The sequence below is a fragment of the Lissotriton vulgaris genome, chromosome 11 (genome assembly GCF_964263255.1).
Source record: "Lissotriton vulgaris chromosome 11, aLisVul1.2, whole genome shotgun sequence".
Taxonomy (NCBI): Eukaryota; Metazoa; Chordata; class Amphibia; order Caudata; family Salamandridae; genus Lissotriton; species Lissotriton vulgaris.
The window spans coordinates 1,072,581,051-1,072,608,675 of record NC_141699.1 but is presented as its reverse complement, the minus strand read 5'-3'; the positions used below and the strand labels follow the sequence as shown (position 1 = coordinate 1,072,608,675).

General features: G+C 42.7%; 1 protein-coding gene and 1 non-coding gene across 6 annotated transcripts in view; both read left to right on the top strand.

Moving 5' to 3' along the window:
• LOC147684122 (cytochrome P450 2J2-like) overlaps positions 1–23,653 on the top strand; it is a 149,321-nt gene extending 125,668 nt beyond the window's left edge. For all 5 annotated transcript variants that reach the window (XR_015300982.1, XM_086944505.1, XM_086944506.1 and 2 more), the window contains one exon: positions 23,342–23,653. Coding sequence is in view for 4 of the 5 variants with exons in the window: in XM_086944505.1 (XP_086800631.1) it covers positions 23,342–23,520 (179 nt within the window). In the remaining variant the exon portion in view is untranslated. The remainder of the gene's footprint in view (positions 1–23,341) is intronic.
• LOC147684123 (U6atac minor spliceosomal RNA) lies at positions 9,266–9,397 on the top strand. The gene has a single exon (XR_015302019.1). It is a non-coding gene; the product is annotated as a U6atac minor spliceosomal RNA (small nuclear RNA).
• Positions 23,654–27,625: the final 3,972 nt, after the last annotated feature.

Below are 27,625 nucleotides of genomic sequence, written 5' to 3'. Positions count from 1 at the left end.
GCGGGCCATCGGTATTACTCTCAGGGCAAAATTCAGCTGTCCCACCAATTGTTGTAATTGCTGCAACTTAACCTTAGACTGACTAATACACGTCTCCAGGGATGCCCTGAACCTAATCACTTTTTCTCTTGGTAAACGAAAACAACCCTCCTCCGAGTCGAGCTCGATCCCCAGAAACTCGAGGCAAGTTGAAGGACCCACCGTCTTACCGGGTGCCAATGGCACACCAAAATGGTTCATTAAGACACAAAATTCATTCAAAGCCTGACCACATTCCGGGTCCCCGGCTGCCCCTAGAAACAAAAAGTCATCGAGATAATGCATAACCTGATGAAACCCCGTCTTCCTTGTGAAGACCCATTGCAGGAAACAACTGAACTGCTCGAAATAAGAACAAGATATAGAGCAACCCATTGGCATACATCTATCCATGTAATAGTGTCCCTGAAACATGAAACCAAGAAGACGCTGGTCGTCTGGATGTACCGGGAGCAACCGGAACGCTGACTCGATATCAGATTTCGCCATCAGCGCACCGGGCCCTAGGCGATTCAAAATGGCTACGGCCTCATCGAAAGATGCATACCGTACTGAACACACTGCTGGGTCTATCGCATCGTTTACGGAAAGGCCACGTGGGGCTGATAAATTATGTATCAGCCGAAACTCACCCGGGTCCTTCTTGGGGACCACCCGGGTCCTTCTTGGGGACCACCCCTAAGGGGGAACAAACAAAGTTAGCAACCGGTGGCACCTTAAACGGACCGGCGACTCGACCTCGAGCCACCTCTTTCCCAATCTTCTCCTGTACCACGGTCGTGTGCTGCAAGACTGATATTTGGTTTTTACATTTCGCTAAACCCTGAAACTCCCCCACTGGGATGCGGAAACCATATGAAAACCCGTTCCGCAACACCCCAGCGGAAGCGTGGTCCGGGTATTCGCTGAGCCAAGGAATCATTGCCATAGTATCAATCGGAGTAGGTAAAGGCGCCCCTCGGACTATTTCAGACCTGTTTGGCGCCTCCTCTACCCCCGTTGTCACCCGTTTTGGCTCTGCACATGGACTCAGGATGGGACGCTTGCCCACACCCGCTACATTCGTGCCTAAATTTGCATGACCCCTGGGGCCTCGTACATTTACCCCTGTTAAAGTTCCAACAACTCCCCTTTTTACCAGTGGTGCCGTTCGGCCTGGACTGGTACTCGTTACTCGCGCCTGATCGAAAGGAGGTCCCAGAATATTGGCGGGAGGACTCCCCCACACTACTCCCTACTAATGGCAAATTCAACATACCAGTATCCGCCATTTTTGACCATGACACAGAATCGTAACAATCCCAAGTTAAGTTTTTATCATGTTCTTTCGCTTTTCTGAAAATATTATCGTAACAGAACCATTGATTGCCCCCATGTGACACGGAATACCCCATGATACGTGACTGATAAATCGGCAATTCAGACAGTAATTCGGGCCTACGTTCGTCCAGGATGGATGTAAAATTCCCCCACGCCTTGCCCCAATTGCCAATGTTCTCATTTACCTTGAAGGCGGCCATCTTTGCGCGCCAAACACTCGGATGCATGAGCTCCTTTTGGCTCTTAACATATTCCATCTCATAATGATCGGTAAGTAACGAGAAGATGTTTACATACTCATCTGCCCATATCTTCTCCTTAATAGCTAGAGGGACATGTTGACCCAACTTTTCCCTTCTTGACGGGGCAGACTCATCCCTCGCAATCGGCAATGGCCGCTTACCTGAACCGGAAGCTGTATCTGCGGCTGAGCCTATCCCAGGTGGCTTTCCTCCTGCCGCGGCCGGCGTGATGACTGGCGATGCTGCCTTAGCCGCCTCCCTTGTTTCGCGCAGTTGCCTCATCAAGACCCGTGCGTCGTCAGCCGTGGCGCCCTCGTTATTTCTACCCAACCACGCTGCTAATTGTGCTGCCAGCTCGGGCGGCATATTGTCCCCGGACACGGGGGTGACCACCACGGGAATCGGATTCCCCTCCGCCGGCACCGGAGTTGGCTCTTCGAGTGGGGCAGGGGGAACCGGGATGTCCCCTCCAGCTGCTCCCCTTCTGGGCCTCTTGCCTTTTCCTCCCGGAGCTGCTCCAGCCAACGGACGTTTCGGTCCCTCTTCCCCATCTTTCTCTGCCATTCTCTTCTTTAAGTCGGTCACCTCTTTCATAAGAACACGCAGCATCTGGTCGGTAGTCATTCGCTTTCCAACTTTCTTAGGCATTCTCGAACAGAATATCTGTAAAATAAACAAGAAAGATTAAAACGTTCAAAATTGGCTCTTCGTTCCGTCTCGAGCTCACGTGCAGCGAGGGGGTGCAGCTTCAGAGCACAGGAACAAGAGGATGCGTTCTTGGCTTGTTGCTCCTTTTATCCGTCTTCAGGGCGGGCGTAAACCCGCCCCTGCCTGCCCTTAGGGCGTGGCCAGCCGCGTCAGTGTCTAGGCCAGCCCACTCGAGGGCGGGAAACAGCGCGCCCCGGCTACGCCGCTTCGGGCATACCAGCCGAGGCTCGCCTCCCGCCCAAAAATGGCTTCCCGGGGGGCTCGTGGTACTCGGTCATACGTTCGGGGGGACCGAATGGTCGCCCCTTTCCATTCTTCAGCTATTAACTCTTCTGCACTTTCCAAACCATTTCCTCCTTTGGAATGAGGACAGCCATGCTGAACTTCGTAGCAACGACCTCCAGCATCAACTGCAAATGGTAAACTATTTTCATGAAAGTTACTTTTCAAATTAAAAAAAGGCTCACTAATATAAGTATGTTTCCGATGTTCACTAAAAATTTTGCAGAAGTTGGTTCTGTTCACGTCTCTTTTTTTACTTTTTTCTTTCAACACTTTGATTATTTTATCCAACAGTTTGATTCTCTTCAAAATCAGAAGGAATAACTTCTGTTTTAAACTGAAAGCAGTATCCACTATACTTTCAATACGCTGCTTCTCTTTGAATTGCAACACTTTTCTTTTATATTTGCAGCATGTTTTCATTAAATTCTGAATCACTCTAGATCGAAAAAGTCTCTGAGGAATTACTTGAAATTGCTTTTGTCTCCGAGTAACAGATACTGTTTCTTTATCATGTTTCCTTTCCCTGGTATTTGAAATTGAAGTCTACATCACCTTACTTGAAAAATTCTTCTTTTTGCTTTGTGTGATGTTTATTTCATTAAATGTTCGTAATATTTTTTTCACAAATTGACTAGTGCTTTTACTAGAACAAACTGTTTCTGTACTACTTGCATTTTTCTCTAATTGAAGATTTTTCCTTTTTGGACAAATATATATTTTTCTTCTCTTTTCTTTTTTTTCACTTTTTCTAGGCATTTCCAAATTTTAATCCAAACAAAGTAATTTTCTGAAAAACAAAAAATAGATTCAGTTATTTTTTACATCTGTTCACTATGTTAAAATAATAACTTACAATTACAAAACTTCTACTAAAGACTTCCAGACCCAGTGCTGCAATGTGATGGAGCACAACAGGGGAGCAATAGGATGACAAGTAGTGCCATAGAACATACAGCAAGTATTTATTTAATTATTTACATACACCTTTACAATTTATATGTAACTGCACTACCTCGTACTTTTCACCTTTCTGCCGCACCCCACCACCCCACAGCACTCTCTCTGCAACCCTCCAAAGACAACTTTATAAATACTATTTAAAAAAAATGTAATCTTTGTACTTAGGATGATATTATCAACCAAACGGCACACACAACAATGACCATTATTAGCCTAACAATTTTATCTCCAACTTCGCAAACATAACACTGCAACCAGGGCTTTAATTGGGGGGGGGTATGGGGGTCTGAGCATTAGAACTTTATTTTTGGGGGCCTCGAAACAGGTCTTTATGGGGCTCTATATTCGGGCCTCGCAAAGGAAGTCTGATTTTTGTCTTTTTATTGCACTGCAGTGAGACTGTGGGAGCATGCACATTGCTCACTACTGAGAAGTGCAGACATCATGCCAGATGAGTCGCATTGTAGGAGAAGGGAAATCCTTTAAAGAGAGCCATTTTCTCTCAGGATTTCCCTTCTCTTTTTGCAACGCAGGAGCAACATCATCGTAGGGTGATTAGCAGCCAGACCACCAGGCGTGCAACGCCCATTGCTTTGGACTCTCTGAGACAGCTTACCAGGCGCATACACAGAGCCGCACCCGAGTACTTTACAGGTCTTCAAAAGACCATTTTTTCATCATCCCCACTCTGCCTATTGCTAAAAGAATTAGGCTCCCCCTCTGGTTGCGCCTCTGCGGACGACCACAAGCAGGCAACTCCAGCACAACTCCTGCTCTGACCCTGCACAGTGCCTTGTTTTAGTGCTACGAAAACACACCCTTTGCCTGGCTCACTTAGTGCTCACACCCCCTCTTTAATAGGAAGATAAAAGCTTTGCAATTCCTTTAATATTCCTATACTGTGCTTCACATGGAAATATAGAACTGCATGTTCAAATGAAAGAAGTAAAGGTATAAACAATCTGTGAGTCACTTAAAGGCAGTGTTCCTAAATACAAATGGACAAAGCGTTGTGTTTCTAAATTAACGGCTTATACTGAAAAGTTCCTTTATATTTCTTTTGCTAGATGAAGCTTTTTTTAAAATACCACCAGAGAAAGGTGGTGAACTATGCTCCACAAAGAGCAACTCAAAGCTTTGTTGTTCTTTATAAGAAACATCTGCCTGTCAATGTTTATCGCCAGCCTTTTTGACCCCTTAAGAGGCTGGGCGGATGAGTATAATACGCCGTATTTAGGATCAGGTGGAGGGTGCACCGAAATAAGGACGTATAGTTGAATAAAGGACGAGTGGATGCATGGCCAGATGGATAAATGGATAGGTAGATGGATGGATGTATCAATGTATGGATGGAAGGATAAATGAATGCATGGACCAGTACTTAGGATAGATGGGTGGGCTGATAGATGCTTAAGATTAGTTCTGGGACTGATGTATCTATGGATATATAGGTGTATGACTGCATGGATGACACAGTGCTTACCATAGGCGAGTGCGCTGATAGATGCTTAAGATAAATGCAGGAACAGATGTATGTATGTATATAAGTAGGAATGTATGCATCAATTAAAAGATGATTAGATGGTGCAGTGCAGGATGGATGGATGCTGGGCTTTAATTGGGCCGGGTCTGAGGACCGGTAGTTATTTTCAGGGAGCCTCAAAACGATTCTCTATCGGGCTCTATTTTCGGCCCTCGCAAAGATAGTCAATTATTTTTATTGCACTGCGGTGACAGCGTGCTCATCGATGTACGCATGCTCATTTTGCTCACTACTGAGAACTGGAGACATCATGCTAGGTGAGCCACGTTGTAGAAGGAAGGGAAATGGAGGGGATTTTCTAAAGCACACAATGCTACTTATCTTGCTTTGACCACACCCCTACTAGCATAGCCCACACCCCTTTAAGAGGTTTGCCCCCCTTTTAGAGCACCCCCAGTTTACTTTATCCTACTTAAAAACCTGCCTACACCTTAGTAACAGAAATAGTCTGAGCTTCCATTGAAATCTACAATTGCACCAAGTGTCATAATTTGCCATCAACGCTGGCAGCCTTCTACCACAGTGTAAGCGTGTCTATCAGCACGAAGATTTGTTATCCACAGAAATGTTGTGTGATTTATGTAGCTGTCTGCTGGAACACTCATCATCAAAAGGTATTAAAACATGGGAATTTGCCAGGAAAACATATACCATACCATAAAGCGATTCATAAATGGGCCCACTGCCACTACACCACCCTCTTCCCATCCTTCCTTAACCTTACACAATCAAAGAAAGAGCCCCAGCAAACATTGTAGAGTCACTATAGCAATACAGGATCTTAATTTCAACAACTGTCTGCCGGAGCGCTCATCAGCGAAAATTATTAAAACATACAAATTTGCGGGTAAAACATATACCATGCCATAGGGCTCTTTATAAATAGTCACAGTGGTACTACATCACCTTTAGTCGCTCAACATCTGCACATTACTAAATTCTGCGTTTTAATCACCAAATACCCACCTTCCCCACACCCACCCCTGCCCTTGCTTAACCATACGAAATCAAACAGAAACACCCACCATTCCCAGTAGCGCAACTATACCCATAGACGGGGTTAATTTTAAGAGGTGTCTGCCGGAACACTTATCAGCAAATAAGTATTCAAACATGCAAATTGGCGGGTAAAACATAAACCATCCCATAGCACGGTTTATAAATGGGCCCAGGGTAATTACACCATCTTTACTAGCTAGACATCTATATGTTACTAAAGTCGTTTAAACACTCTGTAGAGTGTATAGCAGGGGATGGGGAGAGTAAACAAAGTTGTAATTCCTAAACTTTTGATATACAGTCCCCTTACTATATCTATACTAAAGACATTAAATGGAATGAAAAAATTGACGAGTGTCTCAAAAGGGATAGTGAAGCTGAGCACTGGTAAAACCCGGACCACTTCAACACCTACATATATCCAGCACAAGAACACAGCCTGACAAATAGGATCAATTATAATCACATGTACTTTACTAATGTCAACAAAGTCATACAGAAAATATACTGCACATGTTCATTTCTTGTTTATTTCTCACACATTTATAAAACATCTCTTCTAAAGAAGCATTCCCCAACCAATTCTATTTCATAAGAACAGACAATGATTAATACGTTTACTACCATATATTTTAGTACATCTACCTTTTTATTATTCACTAGTCAGAAACTACAAAAACTATTAACTATACCCAAATGCAAACCAGAAACCATGTTCATATTATATCTCAACCTATGATCAAATGATTCAAACTATGCGTACATATAAAAGAAACGTATCAGTTTTACTATCTCCATCTCCTCTCCATGTAATCTTCAAACACTGTAGACGGGCTCACAGTACAACAACCTTCCTCCACTTACATTCAAATCTACCTCTCAGTGTCAAAAATGAGACCACAACTGCCCATATAACATTTCTGGGTTTCGTTTTATCTCTTTTAACTTAATAACACATACATCTCCTACCACCCCACCCCCACCACACTATTTCCACAAAAAGTACAATTTGCAAACGTGGGACATTTTCTTTATCTCACCCGAATACATTAGCAAACCCAAATTAACGCTGTACCTCATTTTCAGAACCATACAGTTCTTTAAAGATGACAAACTACACTTCTTCTTTGTGAAAAATTCCTAAACATATATAAAGTACTTATTTAACAACAGGGCAAACTTTATGCATATTTTATAACCAATATGAAACACCACACTTTACTAACACTATATTATTTTGATATAAAAAAATACTTTCAAACTTAAAAACATCACCTTAAATACTTGTTCATTTCTACCTCACCTTTGTAGTTGGTATGCAGATTGCAAATATCACACACACATGGATTTCTTTCTTTCTCACACACTACATGTAAAGCACCGCTTTCATCAAGAATAGAACCAGTAATGGCACAATTTCTCTGTCGCCCCACACATAAACACATGTAAAGAACAAATCAGAATACTTCATTCCTTCAACGACATTCCAAAACTTATCTCCATTGGTTAATTTAGAATTTTACATACGAAAAGCTACTTAATATTCCGCGCCACATACAGGTCAGAAGTTCAACCTATTTTATTACCACACTTCGTGGAATATTCTACGACACCTGCAGATTAAAAGTTCATCAATTTATTTTTAACCTAACAATATAGTTATGCAACATTTTATCGAACATTTAACGGCACGTGCAAGTTAAAAGTTCACAATAGGGGTCAGTAGTTCATCAGCTTTATCCCCAACTCCAGCAACACCTCAGCTTACGCCCCCAGTGCCATCAGACCCGTAGGAGTCAGTGCTTTCCACTTTACAAATACTGAATTCATTTAATACGCATAAATTAACCTTTGCACTTCCTATATAACACCCCCTAAGCACCATACTCAAGTTACAATGTTCGAAACAAAAGTTCCTCCGAGTAGGTATAACTACATGCTGACACTACTTGGACAGATGTGGCACAGCGACCAGAGCACATGACTTCACAGCATATGGCACACAGTTTGGGCTCACGCTTTCTTCCCCGAGTCCGGCAGCAGCTCAGCTTAGCAGCATGAGACTCTAGACAGTACCTCACATATTTTCCGTACCCCAGGACTTTCAGACCAGTACGGGTCAGTAGTTCATCCAAGTAGGTATAAACACATGCTTACACTACTTCAACAGGTGTAGTACAGCTGCCACGGCACATGACTTCACAGCATAAGACACACAATTTGGGCTCACGCTTTAATCCCCGAGTCCCGAACCAGCTCACCTTACCAGCATCAGACTCTACGCAATACCTCACTAAATGTCCGTAGCCCAGCACTTTCACACTGGTAGGGGTGAATACTTTGCTTCGCACCCCTTCTATAAGCACATCCTAAAAACCCCACAGAGGTTACAGTTCTCCTCCCCTCCTCATTCCTATTTCTTTCGCCCTTTTTCCCCTTACTCAGTTCAACGGAATCACAAAATGGCAGCCAACACTTCCTAGTTGTAAACGCTCACAGCGCTCTCAGCCAATAAGCAGCAAGCTCGCGCTCGTAACGCCTCAGCCAATCAGATGGCAGAATTCCCAAATATCGATATCTGTAAATGTAGAAATTTCTCAAAAACTACTGAATGGATTTACACCAAATAAACAAAAGCATGCTTTCTAGACCAAGACCCTTCTCCCTGCCAAATTTGGGGTAATTCCGTTCACCCGTTCGACCTGTAGCCTTGTCTAAAGTTTCCTATGGAAATTAACATGGAGAAAACACGTTTTGGGACCCCCTTTTTTCTCAGCCACCCCCTTGATGAATTACCCCCAAACTTTCAACATAGGAGCTGACATGAACAAAGAATTAGTTTTGAACATTTCATGAAGATTAATCAAACAACGTCAAAGTTATAAGCAAAACATAAAATGCTCTTCCTATGGAAACTAGGTCCTAACTATAACTACCTACTGGCAACCGCCAGTAGGTAATATATAAACATATACATGTATATGTATATTTGTATTAACTGAAGACACTAAAGGTTACAGGGACGTTACAGTTAGGTTTAGAATTTACACACACAAAACCATAGAAATCCAGCAGTTATAGTTATCGCAAGTAACTCTAACTTGTGCCCTAAGGTAACTAATAATCTTGCTTTTGCCATGTACAGTTTTCTCAGCGAGTTTCCCTGCAAGTGTTGTATGAAAGGAAAGAAGGCTAGCACCACCCTTGACAAGGATGGAAGAAGTCCTAGTGGCATTTACAACACATATACCCGTTTAGGCACTGCCACTTACTTCAGTGCAAATGTTGCAGTGAAATTATCAATGATGTCATAGAAGATGTCATGAGCGATGTAATTAGCAGTGCATGGCAAGTGCATGAGCTATAGTTACCTAAGGGTACAAGTTACAGTTGAGGTAACGATAATGCATTTCTATGGTTTTGTGGGTGTAAAATCTGAGTCTAACTATAACGTCCCTACAAATCTTTGTTTTTCCCCGCAAATTTCTACTTTTAAAAAAAATTCTATTTTTTTCTATACCAGCCCTGCAACATTTCCTTTTTTCAGTAAATTCCTACGTTTTATTAATGCTATTTACTAACTATAACGTACTTATAACTTATGTTTTTTTGCGAATTTTACTGTTTTATTTATATAAATTGCACTACAATTTGACCCATAAGTTCGATTTACTAATATACATTTTCGCAAGCTTATAAATACATTGTATTAACACATTCATTCTTTTGTTTTTTGCTATCCTATATGTCTTCAGGAAGGCGTGTATCTGTCACCACTTGTCTAGGCCTGCTGAAAAGAAGAACAATGCTCACCCTTCGCTCTCCACCCTGAGCTTCGCCGGGAACATGGGACTATAGTTTAAGTTCAAGACTCTTAGCTTCCTTTTCACTACAATGAAAGTTTTCTGCTGTTCCTGAACCCTTTGGGTATAATCCGGGAATATTGCTATAGAATGTCCCTCAAAGAAAACTTGTTTGCGGCTGCGGGAAAGCTGAAGCATAAGGTCCGTATCCCGGAAGTTAAACAGTTTTGCAATAATGGCTCGGGAGGTGCTCTAGGTCTAGGGGGGCAGCCAGTGCCCTGTGTGCCCACTCCACACTAAGGAACTTCAACAGTTGTGTGGGAGCCATTTCTCTGGTGATCCAGTCTTCCAAGAATAGGCCTACATCAGGCCCTTCCGCTTTCTCTGGAAACCCCACAAAATGTAGGTTTCCTTTTCTGGAGCAACCTTCAGCGTCTTCCGCCCTATCATCAAGCTTAATCACCTGACCCTTCAACTCCACCACTGTTTCACCAAGGTACTTTACCTCTTTCTTAAGGGCCTCCGTGTCTTTCTCAGTAGTCGTCACCCTGCCAGAGACTTTCCTGAGGTCGCATCTTAATAGATTAACATCTATGGCCACAGCTCCGATCTTCTTAATCATATTGTCTCTAGTGGATTGGACGGCTCTGATAACAATCATCAACGTTGGAGTATCCCTGGCAGCTTCCTCTACTGTTCCTTTTTCCATTATAGGGTCCTCACTTCGGTTCTCCGGACCATGGAGTAGAGGTTGAGCGTAGTTGGAAATCTTGTTGGATTGTGATTTCTCTGTTTTGTCTTTACCCATACTGTAATTCGAGGTGCAGCAAGGTTGTCCGTATGAGTCTTCTCCACAAGAGGTGTAGCCAGTCTGTGCCACACATCACTAAGATGTATTCCAGGAAGGATCTTGCGCTTCCACACACAAAGTATCAATCTCCCAAGTCGTGTTGGCAGGACACCAACCAGGTCAAAACCTTTCTGCCTTCCGTAGCTCTGTAGCAGGAGCACCACAGTCACTCCACTCCTTCGTCGTCCTTGGCGAGTTCAAACAGGCTGTCTGCTACCTCCCATGTAGGTTGCCCCAGTGGACCCCACCAAGACCCTCCGTCTTGCCTCCTTGAGGGGTCCCTCAGCAACCTCTCCATCAGTCCCATGGTAAGAGGGTACCTCTACCCTGATGCCTTCTACCACTTTTACATTTTACATTCCCCCTAGGAATCGTGTATCAATGCACAAAATGGTAGCCTCAACTTTCCTCTCAGGTTGCGACCAGCATTTCTGTTGGCGCATGGATCGTGGTAGGTCTGCATATCTAGATATTCATAAATCCTTGCCAGTCTCTCACTGGAGCCAGCAGTACTTGCTTGCTCCCATGAGAGTACTACATAAGCACAGGAGCCATGCTGGCTCCCTCAAGACTCTCACTTGATTGGTAAAAACTGAGAGGTATGAGTTTCTGTGATGTATTGGCCACATACAGGCCATTGCCCCTACAACTAACAAATGTCACACACAGCAAAAGGCCATGCGTACGGGCTGTCTGCCAAAAGCCATTTGTGGAAGGGGCTGACTGCCCGCAGTGGGTAGGCGGCAGGGCCTGGACACAGGCTAGGCTACCAACCCAACACCAAGCATGACCAAAGGCTGTGCGCAATGAGGGGTTGGCAGTGGTATAGCTATATTTGGTAATAAAAATGACGTTAAAACAATTAGATTATCATTGATAACATCACTGATGTCATCTGAAATTATGTCATTGATAACAATGCTGTGCATTGCTGGGGCGTGAATTACAGTTACCTGTAATAACTATAACTGGTGAATATCAGTATTTTTTGGTTTAAAATGTTACATTTAAACAATTTCACCTAACTAGAACATCACTTTACGTACCGTTATAAATAAAATATTACTTTATGTTTAAACAAAACTAGACATTCCCTGAAAAATCCAAAGGTTAAGGTGACAGTATAGTTAGGTATGGTAATAATATCAAACTGCCATCCTGGGTGCAAGGGGAGCTGACTATATTACTTTTATCTTACCCGGTCCATTCAGCATACCCGGATGGTAGCAAGTTTTTTTCTCTGTGTTTGCTACTCGGGAGAGTATGGGCTGTGAATCAATTTTATATTCGATGCACACACTCTCACAGGCGGGGCACAAGTCAGTGTCCCCGTGGATTTCTCGGGCCCTGGCTGAGTGGATACCAAGTGCCCTCCTATGGATTAGTGAGGGGAGACACATGCCTCCTTCCCATAACAAAGTCAAAGTCAGGGGATAGTATCCTGTGGGCCTTTTAGCAGCCCGAGAAGCGGGTTGCATTCCCCTTCCTAAAAATAATTAAGCTGTCCCCGGGGGATGGGGAACCCAAGTCCTTTTTATAGCTAATGGGGTGTGCCGCATGACCAAAGCCTGTGTGCGAAATAAGTAAATCGGCCTCGGAGATAATGTCCCTGGGGCCTTGAAATGCCTCAGGAATGGGGATGATAAAACCCACTTCCAAAACTATATTGAAACGTGCTGGAACCTGGTCCACCCCAGAGAGGGGGCTTCAAATTCAAAATGGCAGGAGCTCACCATTTTTACCATTTTTTTACCGGCACCTTGGATTATTTAAATAAAGGAAATCACTGAAATTCACCAGTTATAGGAGTTATCTCAAGTAACTATGACTTGTAACTTAAAGTAACTATAACTCGCACCCCCGCCATGCACGTTGTATTCATCAATTATGTACTTTCAGATGTTGCAGTGATGTTATCAATTATGTCATCAAACATATCATGTTTGATGAAATATGTGAGGTAATTAGTAGTCCATGGGGAGGACTAGAGTTATAGTTACTTGAGATAACTATAACTGGTAAGTGATTTTGTAAGTCTAAAATAGTATGTTTAACTGACGATTTCACCTAACTATAACCTGCCTTTAACCTGTGGTCAGGCTCTGTGCCCAACCCCCACATGAAGTCAAACCCCCTCTGCGCACTGCCTTTGGCCAGGCGTGGCAGTGGTTGGCTGCAGCTCACGCAGCTAGGCCTTGCATCCAACCCACCTGCTGGCATTGTATAGGATTAGTACAGTCCCGAAGTGGAACAAAGGCTTTTGTCATTTTTCAGCTTGGCATGGATCACACCTGCTAATACTATGCTTAAAAACTCTGCTCAAGAAACAGACATTTTATTTGAGAAGATTCAGAGTGTAAGTGGTGTTGTAGTGTGCTTCATATTAGGAGTTGCTCTCTAGAGTTCCTTGCTTTCTTTCTTGAATAATTTATGCAGCACTCTAAGCCGTAAAGGGTATTGTTTTGATATTACATTGAGATACACACATATATATACGTACAAAGTGACATCTAAGATCTCAATTGTATTGTTGCTGATGTTGGCATTAAACTCCAAATTGAGATTGTTGTTATTGATCATCATTAACAAATGTCTGTGCACTTTCCACACTACCTCTCCAGACTACAAAAACGTCATCTATGTATCTGAGCCAGGTAACCATGTTGTGATATGAAGAACCAGAGAGAACAGCCATGAGAACGCTCTCCTCCCACCATCCCACATGCAAGCATGCTTAGCTGGGAGAGATGCAACCTCCCATGGCCACCCCGCTGAGTTGCTGGTACACTGTTTTGTTGAACATAAAAAAGTTATGACATAAGCACCATTTAATTAGGAACAGAACAAAATCATTATGTTTATAACAGTGGATACGCTTTTTGTCGAGAAAGTACTTGCAGCCTTTTGACCATCTTTATGACAGATGCTAGTGTAAAGTGAGGTGATGCTGAGAGACATCAGATGTGGTCATCACACCGGGGAATGTCATTGATTTTCAAAAGGAATCACTGGTGTCCTTTAAATACATTGGTAGACTGGTCACCAAATCCTGTAGGAAAAAGTCAACATATTTTGATATGTTCTCACACATGTCACATGTTTTTGCTTGCAGAAATGATTGGGCGGCCTGGGATTGGAGTAGAGTTCTTGTGCACCTTGGGAAGAAAATATAGGATTGGGAGCACTGGAGAGTCCGTGGTCAGAAATGTATGTTCATTTCTGCCAAGAATTATATATATATATATATATATATATATATATATATATATATATATATATATATATATATATATATATATAAATATATATAAATATTTATATATATATATATATATATATATATATATATATATATATATATATATATATATATATATATATATATATATATATATATATATATATATATATATATATATATATATATATATATATATATATATATATATATATATATATATATATATATATATATATCCAAGTTCCTGGGTTGCTCCAAAGGGCTGCGGTCGGCCCCGTGGGAAGTGGCGTGAACGCCGGCGGAGCACGCCGGTAACTTCAATTGACAATACTTCGTCTCACAATTCACCACGCTCTCAGACACCAAGTAAACGCCAGAGATCAGCAAGGTCCAAGGGTGTTTATTGACACCTTACGACATGTTTCGGCTTACGAGAAGCCTTGTTCACGTAAGTTTGTGCATCGCATCTGTACAGCGTAAATACTGAACAACAACAGAAACAACGGACTCAGGTCACAAGTCAAATAACAAAAAGTGGGTCGGCCATGTTGGAACGGTCAAATTACGCTGTTAATGCGTCTTAACCAACATAACAATGCACATATATGTAAAGACAAATCAAATCAAAGAGTCATGGTCATGACACAATGTATATCCTCACAAATCAAATTAATGCATATTATTGATATGTGCACACAAACGAGACAAGTGCAGTCTGTGCTGGCGCTCGCGTTAAATGGCCAAGTTGGATCGTGAATGATATATTGGAGGTGACCAACATGCATGGCACAAAAGGTAGAAGACTGTCCAAATAGATGACAGTGTCTAAGCCAGTTACTAGGTAAAATACCTGGGTTCCCATAGTGCCTGCAGAGTGATGCAGTAGGCGGCGAAGCGCCAAAGTTCTATCAGGCGGCCTGGTCATAAAAGTCAATATCTGTGAAGTGAAGCCAATGAAGGCGTGCTCTTATCTTATATCAGGAACGTGCAGGGAAGATGACTGGTGCAGGTGCAGTGAAGGGTCTCAATCCCAGTGATGTTCCTGTGAATTTAAAATAGCAGATGTTAAAATCTAACATGAAAAACAGCGTATGCATAACGTCAATAAACCTGATGGTAGGCGCTAGGAAGGGAAGGTAAGGACAAGGAGAGCATGTTGTATCACAGTACATTCAATGAGACAAAAACAGGGTAATTAAACATAATCGTTCTTAAGATGAATTGCTAGTTCTTCATCATGATTGAGCCCCCCCGGGGCCTTGGTTTGGAAATTGATTATGTGTCTGGATTCCCTCTGTCTCATTTTGAGGACACGGTTCCCGCCCCTGGGATTTCTCTCTATTTGTTCCAGAATGAAAAATCTCATAAGGGTGGGGTCAGAGAAGTGAAATTCACTGAAGTGGCGTGCCACAGGGTATTTCGCATCCTTGTGGATGATAGCACGATAGTGCTCTAGGATGCGTTTCTTTGCATGGGCGGTGGTACTGCCAATATACCATAGTTCGCATGGGCAGACAATGACATATATAACAAACATGGTGTTACAAGTCAAGAATTGGGTAATCTCTTTCTTTAAGCCATTGTATTCTACTTTTTTGACCAGAGTACTACTCTTGCATGCTTTGCAGTGCCCGCATGGGAAGTATCCCTTGAGGCCAATGCCCTTGTTCTTAGAATAATCAGTGATGTCACTGCGGACACATATGTCTCTCAGGTTTTGGCTTTTTCTATAGGTGATGCTGGGTCTTTCGGGGATCAGATTACCGATAATGCTGTCACTTTGCAGAATATGCCAGTTTTTGGTGATGATTTTTTGGATCTGCTTGGATTTCTTATTGAAGGTGAGGATAAGGCGTGTGACACTGTCACTGGGTGAAATATCATCCTTGACAATGTTTTTGAGGGTGTCACAGCGTTTGACGGTGTCAGCTTTTTGTTTGGCCTTTTTGAGCACCCAGGCAGGGTAGTCACGCTGTTTGAATCTATCTAGCATGTCCTTAGCCATCAATTGGTAGCTGGCATCAGTGTTGCAATTTCTCCTTGCCCTCAGCAACTCCCCGTAGGGGATGCTCCACTTCAGAGGTTCAGGGTGGCCGCTGAGGGCATGGAGAATGCTGTTGCCTGCGGTTTCTTTTCTGAAAAGAGATGTGAGGATCTGATTACTGACAATGTCAATTCTGACATCTAGATATTCAGCCATGTCTTTGCTTATGTTGCTCGTCAATCTAATGTTCTTGTTATTAAGATTAAGACGATCAATAAAGCCAGAAGCCTGTTCTTCAGTGCCCTGCCATACCAGGAAGAGATCGTCGATGTATCTCCACCAGGTGATGACATGGCTGATCTCATCTATGTATGATGGATCCGCAAAGATCTCTTGTTCCCATTGTCCCATAAAGAGGTTCGCAAAACTTGGGGCAAAGCTTGAACCCATCGCCGTCCCCGTCTCTTGCCTGTAGATCTTACCATCAAACAGGAAAAAGTTGTTTGCGAGACAGAATGCCAACATTTCAAGGAGCATTTTGTTATGCTCTCTGAAGCACAATGGACGGTTCTTAAGGAAGTAATCACAGGCCTCTACACCCTGTTGGTGGTTAATTATGGTGTAGAGAGCCTGGACATCCATGGTAATGAGGAGATAGTCTTCATTCCATGTAAGGGTGTTAAGTTTGGTCAAAAAGTCTTTGGTGTCTTTTATATAGCTGTTGAGACCCTGTACCCACTCTTGAAGATAATGGTCAATATACTTAGACACATGTTCTGTCACACTGCCTCTGGAAGAGACAATGGGTCTTCCAGGAGGATTTTCTCTACACTTGTGCACCTTGGGAAGGAGGTATAAGACGGGCAGGGTCGGGTTGTTGTTCCTCAGATATCTGTATTCCTCCCATTCAATTATTCCCTTATCCTTCCAGCATTCCAACTTTTCCCACATAGAGGTTATACTGTTGTTATATGCTTCAAAATCACTTGGAGCATAATATTTTACATCAGATAATTGTCTTAGGGCTTCCATAGTGTATTGTTCCCTATCAAGAATGACAATATTGCCCCCTTTGTCTGCGGGGCGTATGACGATGGACTGGTCAACAATAAGAGAGTTAAGAGCTTCTCTTTGGCTCTTGGACAGATTGTTCCGTTTCCAGATTTGTTTCTTGTTCTTAGACCTGTGGGTGCTGAGCTGTTTGCTGACACATTCATGGAATGTGTCAATGGCGTCATGTGCCATGATGGGGATAAAGGTGGACTTGGGCTTGAACGCTGAGGCTGCGCTACTGTCAATGGTAAAACCTGCTTCACAGAGGAGCTGTTGGTCATCTCTGGTCTAGCAGATTCTTCTTGGACAGACTCACTGTTAGGCAGCATAGAGCTGTGTTCTAATTCAGCAATGTTGATAATGGCATCAATGTCACTTATAAGAAAGGTATCTGTATCAACTTTCTCGTTCACAGCGTCATTGGTACACGGACGATGTCTCAGTTTGTGCCATTTTTTAAATTTCAACTTGCGAATATATTTGAATAAATCAATTCTTGTTTCACAAAAATTCAAAGAATTTGAGGGGCAAAAGGATAAGCCAAGACTCAACACAGTTTTTTCAATGTCAGTTATGGCTCTTTTTGAAAGATTAATGATAGTCTTATTTACCATTGATGCTTCCATCATTGTCCTCTTCCAGAGCGGGTTTTCATGTGTCCCACGTTGCCCTTTGAGCTGCCTCTTCTTCCACCTCTGGAAGAGCCTCTTCCCCCGGTTCCTGCGCCTCCTCGTCCTCGTGGACGTCCTCTTCCCCTTGTTGGGCTCACTGGTGTTGCCGGAGTCTATATATATGGTGTTGCCTATATATATATATGCTTAAGAAGTCCTTGCTGAAGCAATAGCACCTCGCCAGAAGAACACAGCCCACACTCCAGGTAGGTCCAAAACCATTTATTTGAATAGCTGACGCGTTTCAACCAGGAGGTCTATATATATATATATATATATATATATATATATATATATATATATATATATATATATATATATATATATATATATATATATATATTTATTTATTTATATATATATATATATATAGACTAGCAGCCCGTCCCAGCGTTGCCTGGGGCAGAAAGGGGCTGGGGGCAGCATTCTAAGCCTCTGTGCACCGCACCGCACCCCTCCCCCCCACATTGCCCAGTCCGCATCCCTCCCGCCTCCCGCCTTGACATTGGCTATACCGCCTCCCACTTTGAGCCCGCCGCCCGCCGCCCCGACCCGACATTGAGCACTGAGCATAGCGCCGCTTTGAGCCCGCCGCCCCAACCCGACATTGAGCATAGCGCCTACCGCCTCCCGCCTCCCTCCTCGCGCCTTGAGTCTCCCGCCCGCCTCGGCTTTGTAAACCCCCCCCAGGTCCCGACTTACCTCCCTGCGCTGCCACTGCTCCTCCGCTTCTCACCGCTCTGTATTGCTGTTGCTGGTGAACTCCGCTCCTCCCCTCAGGCAGACGCTACTCATGTCCTCGCTCTTCCTGTTGCTGTGAACGACGCTACTCCCCTCATGCATACGTCGCGGCCGGCGCTACTTGCAAGGGACTACTTTATTTTTATTTGTGAATATTTTAAACAACATTTTTTTATTTTTTATGTAGCCTATGTCCTTCTGCTCGCCCTGAGGTTTTCTAAGATGTATTGGGTGTTCAGATTGGTGGTGTAGTTTTCGAGTTTACCTTGCCCAAAGGTGCAAGTTCTCTCTTTATAATAGTAGTATAGATACACACAAGTCATAGCAATAGACTCTCAAATGCTCAAGGTAGGCCACAAGCCAGAACTTAGGCATATACTCCACCCTAGCTGAAGAGAGGTACAATATATATGATGACTATGTATACAGAGAACGAGCCACCATGCTAGAATACCAACTGGACATTTTATCTGAGTGTACGCATTAAAGTACAACATGGAAGTCATGTCAACAAAATATGATGTCATCAGCGGGTCGATGTTTTGTTCCCTTCTTAGCCTCCCAAAAGCCGTTCATTTGCTTTTGAGGGTTGTATGACACTACAACGCAGTCTATTACCACGCGTGCCATTACAACGCTGTTTTTACAACGCAAGTCGTTACAACGACTTTCGCTGTAAGCGCTGGATAGTGGAATAGTTTAATTTTCTATTCCAACTCCAGCCCACGTTACAGTAGGGAAGGTGTTGAAATAGAAAATTAAACTATTCCCTATCCAACAGCGGCCTCCAGCGCAAGTTGTTGTAACGACTTGCGTTGTAAAAGCAGCGTAGTAATGGCAGCGCGTGGTAATGGCAGCGCGTGGTAATGCCCGCGTTGTAAAGGCTGCTCACCCTTTTAAGAGTTATAAGATAAGTACAAGAAGAGGAAACTACTCAAAGTAATGTAAAGGGACTCTTGGACACATGTTTACTTTCTATTTCTGGTACTGCCTTTTGACCAATGCAACAAAGGGTAGTAAGGGCAGTGACAACCGTATCAAAGTTCAAGACGGGGGGTAACGTTTGCTGTGACCTCTGCCCTCATCTGCTTTCATGAAAGAAGCTGCAGCAGTGCAAGTCCTTTCTACTACTTAAAATAACCTAGGAACTCAGGAGGCACCTAAAGTGTAGCCTCACCCCTGAAGGAGGCATCCCGAGTGTAGACTCACCCATGAAGCATGGATCCAGAGTGTAGCCTCACCCCTGAAGGAGGTATCCTGAGAGTAGCCTCACCCCTGACGGTGTCGGAGAAGGTTTTTGAAGCACTATATTTAGGATGATTTAGAGGTTCAGCAGAGCAGACACACCATGGATGGAACAATTGCACTAATAATGCAGCTACGTGGAGTGACCTGTGTGTAATGAGTACTGTGACCTTTTTCCAAGATGGCACCCAAACTCCTCTGATTGCAAGGACTGACACAAAAGATCACACTTTTTATTACGTCATAGTGAACCACCTGTGCATATAAGCATTTTCAGGTACTTGTCATGTCATTTGCAGTTCCTTATTAGCAAAAAATAAGGATTCCCGAATAAGGAATCGCAAAAGCCTATGCATGTAGGAATTGCTGAGAAAATAGAGGATCCAACAAATTCCTTAATTGTGACTCGCAAATTGCGAGTCGCAATTAAGAAATGGCTTCCCATTCATCCCTATGGGCCTCTAGGCCCATAGGAATGAATGGGAGATTGCACGCGCAATTAGCGAGTTGCAATAGATACTCGCAAATTGCGCAATTTCAAGGGTGTCAAAATGCGCCCCTGAAATTGTAATGTGCACCCATGTTGCGCACACACATGCCCCAAGGGCATGTGTGTGCACAACATGAAACTTTGAATGCACTTTAGTGCATTTTTCAAAGTTTTTGAAAATTACCGACTAGTTTAAATGCTCAGTAATTTGCGGACCCACATAGCGAAATCGCTATTTTTAAGTGGGTCTTGCATTGCATTTAAGGAATCGCAAATTGCGATTCCTTAAATGCAGTCGCAATTTAAGAAATCACAATAAAGTGCGATTTCTTAAGTTGCGAGGGCCTTAAACCATGATGCATCGCAAATGCGCTTTTTGCAGCAGGAAACAGCCAATGTTTGCGAATCGCACCGTTTGCGCTCGCAAATAAGGTAGATGCATGTGCCTGATTATGATTACCACATAGCGATTTTAACTGAATTGTTATTTGGTAATCGTAAAATGCTATGTATGTAAGGAATCGTCAAAGTTTGAGCGAGCCCCTAATATTACCTAATACCAATTCGGTAAATAGTGACTCCCTATTAGGCAATATTACTCCATTCGATTGCGAATGATTTTGCATTAGCCAATTTGCGATTACCCAATTACCAAGGGTGCCCAGGGCCGTTAGGCCCCCCTGAAGCACCACATATATGTGCACATGTAAAGCGCACATATGCCCAAACAAGATTCACATTTTGCACATGGTTACCATCGACTTCAAGGTGATTGTAATAGCATTTCCTAAATGCATAGTGTGCATTTAGAAAATGCTATGTACATGTGCTTACAGGATCGCAAATTGTGATTCCCTATTTGCATTCAAACTTTTAGGTAAGCACCCATTATAACACGTGGCCTTCCTTGGAGGTTTCTCTTTTTCTCTATCAGGCAAATAATTTAAATCGGATTCATAGCAGGGAGCTGTGTAACCACAAGAGTTGAATATGCTATTATAGTGGATGTGCATGAAGGCAATGTATGTAATTTACCAGTAATGTAGTTCAGTGTATTAAAACTCTTTCTCAGGCCTTTATATTTTCAGAGGTCAGTTAAATGAACCCTAGCCAGTATTTGAATGCAATAATAATGCCCACAGAAACACAAAAACTGAGGGTTCAGCCTTACCCTGTGCACCGTGTATTACGTTCCTATTCTGTTTGGAGGTAAAAAGGCAATTTTGTCCGGTTCCAGGCTTAGAAACTTTCAGATCTGTGAGGTAATTTTGTATAGCTTGTTATCTCTATTTGCACTGAAAATCCTGTTTGTGCCTGGATAATTGGCCTGACTAGAATGAAGGCCTGAGTTGTTAACAATCTTTTATTCATGTTTTGATAAAGAGTACTTAAATAGTGATATTTGTAGCAGTTTGCTCTTTTGCCCTTGGGGTTCTGTTCACACATTTCACAAGTCTCAACAGGCAGCCCAGCAATTTCCCCCCTTTTGATTTATGTTTCCAATACTTCACTGCTCAAAATCCTTCTCTATCAGTCTTAAACTTTCACAAAGGTTCTGTTCCAGCAAGCCTTCTGCTGCCTGAGTGATCTGTAAGATCTGAAATGATATATGCAATTCAAAAAACAAGTCGCGAGTTAGAAATGGAGGGCAAGATTTACTAACGCTTCAAGCAACGCAGTGTACGAAGGCAACTTGCTGTGCTGCGTTACATGAAACAGAAATGCACCATATATGCTAAAATATGGTACACTTCTGCTCTCTAATAGCGCTGGCACACTTCAGGCAGCCTGACGCCAATGCAGGCACTCTTGCACCAAGGTGCAAGAGTGCCTGTGTTGCAAGGAGATTCCTTTCTGCACAAAAACAATCTCTCGAGGCATTTTTCTGCTATGATTGCAGCACACACATAAAGAGGAAATAGGGAGAAGAGAATAGTTCTCTCCTTGCTACACTATCCTCTGGGAGGCGTTTATAAAACATTGTGAATCTGGGATTGTTTGAAATCCATGGGTGGATGCACGGGATCGCGCATGTTCCACCCATGGAACGCCTCCCAGAATGAAATGTAATGCAGCGCAGCACCAGCTGCTGCACTGAGTTACATTTTTCTTTACAACGTCATGCAAGGCAATTCGCCCTTGCCTGGGTTTGTAAATATCTACCAGTATTTAGCGACACAGATGCGCCAGAACAGTGGTGCAACCATGATGCAAAATGTTAGTAAATCTGGCCCATAGTTTTAAGTAGGCTTTTGCGGGAAAATCAAAGTAATCCGTACTGTTAACAGGATCGCAACCCTTAGATGGCCAAGCGAAAAAAAGCAAAACACAAAGGGCCTCATTTAGGAATGTTTTGGCACAGGGCAGCGCAGCAAGTCACTTTGTTGCACTGCCCCGCGTAAAAAGGAAAGGGCAGGAAATTGCCTTATTCATGATATACACCGCATTCCTGTCCTTTCCCACTGGGCTGGTGCAGTTTTGGTGCATTGCACCAGTGCAGGCACCCTTGCACCACAGTGCAACGGTGTCTGTTTTTTGGCAGGATTGTTTTGGTGCAGGAATGGGAAGCTTCCTGCACAAAAAACCATCCCCGCAAGGCATTTTCCTTGTTCTATGTGTGCTGCAGGAAAGAACTAAAAACGAGGAGAAATGAAAACATTTCTCCTCATTACGCCTGCTCTGGAGAGGCATATGGTTTTAGCGCTTCCTCTGGTTTACATGATTTTGTAAATCTGGGGCAGCGTCCATAACCATGGCTGTTGCATGGGAATAGCGACCGCAATTCCCATAAAATGAATCCTTGATGCAGAGTAAAGAAGCAAAGCGCTTTGCTTTACTCCGTATCTATGAGGCTATCCAGGCTGGATTTGCATCATCTCATAGATATGATTAAGAGGTCTGAGCCACCGGTTCGTTAAAAACATTTACACTCCAGTGGGAGAGGCCTCTTGTAAATTAGCCTCAAGCTCTGGATGTGGAGAATATTGTAGCCTCTTTGTATTCAACCCTGGGGTCTGGATTCATTGCACTGTAGTCTCACAACTCTGAGCTCCTATGTACCCATAGGCCGCACATCCAAGGGCCTTCCTGCCATGTTACCTGGCAAATGATGCATCTTGAGCAGTAGTAAGAGAAGTGACCCATCTCTCCTCTTCTTCCACCTGCAGGACACCGTGCGTGTTTGGGGGAGACGCTGGCCAGGACCGAACTGTTCATCTTCTTCACAAGCCTCCTCCGGGCCTTCACCTTCCGGCTACCAGAGGGAGTGAAAAATGTCAACATGGAAGTCATCTTGGGGGGCACAGTACACCCACACCCTTTTCAGATCTGTGCTGTACCCCACTAGGTATAGGGTGCCCCTGGACAGAAGAAAGAACTATTATTTAGAAATATTTTACAGTTGCATTGCCCACTTGGCACCATCTTATACCTACCTATAATAGCTCATTGGATTAAAATGAAAGTAACTTATGCAATACTATTGGTGGATTCATTTTGTTAGAGTCATGCAATGGAATTATTACTGTCTGGAGTACTGTTGTAAAATAGCTGTTTTCATTTACATTTCATAAATAGCTTGATTTACCTTAAATTATAACTAGTCAAAAATATACTGTCAAAGTGTCAGAGAATGTCTCCAAATCTTGTTAAGCGACAAACCCTTAAAGCATGTGTACACTGTGACTGTTCTGCTATTGTGCCCTTCATTGTAGTTCTGACTCTGAAGGTGATGTAGGAAAGGGGGTGGGATACTGCAGTCTCTATTGTAATGTTTGCTCTATATGCAACCCGCCATAAGGAAGAGCCAACCGGTAATGCGTTTATCAGGGTTAGCTATAGTTAGTGTAACAGGTGCAAGCCCAAAGGTTGGTGGCTTGCCTCAAAACAAAAGAAAACACATGCTGGGCAATCCCAGTGAAAACAATTCCGCCCAAAAAGCCTTTTTTGATGGACTACCAAGTATTCATATGTATAAGCGAGCATGCAAAAACATAGCTAACCATGCATGTCTGTTTCAGAAACCAGCCAAGTCTTAAGCGTTGGCGCATGACCTCAGGGACAGAGTTTAAGGGCAGATTGACTGAAACGAAATTTTCTAATTAAGGAAAAGTCATATATGGTCTGTGAGAAATGCAAGAAGTCTTCAACACAATTTGAGGAGCATTCATAGACAAGCTAAAGTTTTATCTTGTGAAAGATGATGACAAGTCATGGGCTGAAAGGGATGGCCCTTCTGGTGATGAAAGAAAGAATGAGAGATGGACTCTGTGGTCAGATTAAGGACATTGGCATCGCCTAATGTTTAGATCACTGCTTCTGGTATCCTCAGCCCAGCAAAGTTCAGTACAGGCAGCTATAGCATGTCTAGCTCCTGGCTGCCTGACCTGAAAATGAAGAATGTCTGTCAGGGTGACCTTTGCTCAGCCTGACAGACACTCTTTTTGAGGGGCAAAAGGGGAGGGGGTGAGGCCCCTAGGACGGGCCGCAGCTGATAGAGATGGGGGAAAATACAGACATGTTGGGGAGAAATGGAAGGTGACATAGGGCAAGACACAAAAAATAGAGAGTGGAGAGGTAGTGAAGAGAGGTGGGGAAGTAAGAGGGAGTTGATTGGATTAGCAAATTATTTAATGGCAAGGTCGGGGAAAAAGTGCTGCGTCAGGAAAATGGGTACACGTGGTGTGGACGTCATCAATATCACATAGTGGGGTCTTTAAAAAGGCTTTCTTCCCTATCTTCCGTTTTGCCAAAAGAAAATCACATTTAGGAAGTGTGTTTTCAAAAGGCATCCCTCCCACAAGAATTGATAAATGTTCCTTTCAAAATGTCCCTCAACTTTCTTGGTAACCTCCTTTCTGTCTTTACATCACCGGTGCAGAACACACATGGTCATCTGCTGAAAGCCTGCACATCAATAGTGAATAGTAATGTTCACAAAAGCCCTGCTCTGTGCACAACTCTTACCTTAACATGAGAGCAGGTGTTAGGCGATGAATGCTATGGCTATTTTTGTGTAATTGCAGAGGAGCATTGTAGATAACACATTATCAATCACCAGTTCTCCTGACCAATGTGACTTATAAGTTACACAACATGTTGACATAAAACGAGTACTATTTCCACCCATAGATAAGTTATGAAAACCAATTTCCAAAAACTGACTTTGATGTTTCAAGGAAGAACATTGTATTGTACTGTAACATTTGTATAGCCTTACTCTCTGTTTTTGGGGTGCTGAATCACTTGTTCACACAGATAGCACTCTGCGCCATACGGAGTTTCTGGTTGGAAGGGTGCTGTCACGCAGCGCAGCTCAGTCCACGTGGCTCATGGCCATCCTTGGATTCCCGCCTGCTGCCACTGATGAAGGCCCAGCCTGCCTTCTCCCGCCGGCTGCTGGGGGCGGTGCATGCGGCCTTTTAGTGGTCGGCATCAGAAACGCGATTCGAGTTCCTGATCAGACCCTACCGCGCATCCCACGCATTTCCACTTTTCTGTTTCCTTACCAGCTGCAACTCTGGTTCCACGACAGAGAGGAGTTTTGGTACTTTGTGTTCCTCTGCGGGAGTTCGTCTCTGTTTCCGATGTCTTGACTTGATGTTTCTTCCGGATGTATGACGTTACAACGCAAACTTTTACAACGCAGACCGTTACAATGCAATTTTTACAACGCAGATACATTTACAACGCATACCTTTACAACGCAAGACATTACATAGCAGATGCTATTACAACGCATGCCATTACAACGTAAGTATAGATAAGTATATTATTTTAATAAAAAATGTAATTTAATAAAATTTAATAAATTAAATAAGTTAAATTATTTATAAATAATTAATTTGTACTAATATATATTTTTAAAAAATAGTTTATTTTTAAAAGAACTATTATTATTAAAGAACTATAATAATAAATAAAAATTAATCAAAATAATTTTTTTAAATAGTTTAAAATTATTTATTTAAAAACGGAACCCTAAAAATACCCCTGTACCCCAAAACCCAAACCCAGCCCTAAAACTACCCCTGTACCCCTAAACCCAAACCCAGCCCTAAAACCAAAAATACCACTGTACCCCAAAACCCAAACCCAGCCCTAAAACCTAAAAATACCCCTGTACCCCAAAACCCAAACCCAGCCCTAAAACCTTAAAATACCCCTGTAGCCCTAAACCCAAACCCAGCCCTAAAACCTAAAAATACCCCTGTACCCCTAAACCCAAACCCAGCCCTAAAACCTAAAAATACCCCTGTACCCCAAAACCCAAACCCAGCCCTAAAACCTAAAAATACCCCTATACCCCAAAACCCAAACCCAACCCTAAAACCTAAAAATACCCCTGTACCCCAAAACCCAAACCCAGCCCTAAAACCTAAAAATACCCCTATACCCCAAAACCCAAACCCAACCCTAAAACCTAAAAATACCCCTGTACCCCAAAACCGAAACCCAGCCCTAAAACCTTAAAATACCCCTGTACCCCAAAACCCAAACCCAGCCCTAAAACCTAAAAATACCCCTGTACCCCTAAACCCAAACCCAGCCCTAAAACCTAAAAATACCCCTGTACCCCAAAACCCAAACCCAGCCCTAAAACCTAAAAATACCCCTGTACCCCTAAACCCAAACCCAACCCTAAAACCTAAAAATACCCCTGTACCCCAAAACCCAAACCCAGCCCTAAAACCTTAAAATACCCCTGTACCCCTAAACCCAAACCCAGCCCTAAAACCTAAAAATACCCCTGTACCCCAAAATCCAAACTATATATATAAAATTACTTTAATTAAATTATTTTATTAATTTTAAATATTTTAGAAATTAAAAAAAAGGTAAAATAAAATAAATTACTTACCTATACTTACGTTGTAATGGCATGCATTGTAATAGCATCTGCTATGTAATGTCATGCGTTGTAAAGCCATGCATTGTAAAGGAACCTGCGTTGTAATGGTATGCGTTGTAACGGTGTGCATTGTAAAAGTTGCGTTGTAACGGTGGTTTCCCGTCTCTTCCAGGACAGGTGATTCCTGGGAGTTGCTGAGACAGCTCGCAACATTGTTGCTCCCTAAGCAGTGCAGTGTAGTTAACTCTTTGCATTGTGTTCAGTCCCTGTAAGAAAAGGAAAAGAAAGGTTGTTTAAAGAATCTTTGTTTTGGTAGTGGTAGGTTGTGCTACATTCTGTTTTCTGAACACTCCACCTATACTTATCTGATTGTTCGGCTCCTTTGTTATATATTTTTTTTTTAAGTTTGAGTTTATTAAGAAACGAAAACAGAAAATTAAAAAACAGTTGAACTTTAAAAACTTTCCAAATTTGAAACCAAACAAGTTTCCAAAACTGGAGTATAGGAGGACATTCAAATAACATATGTTTTAAGTCAGCAATGGGGCAAGAACAAGACCAACAAGAAGAGGGAGTGTCTATTGAGAAAGTCGATAAAATC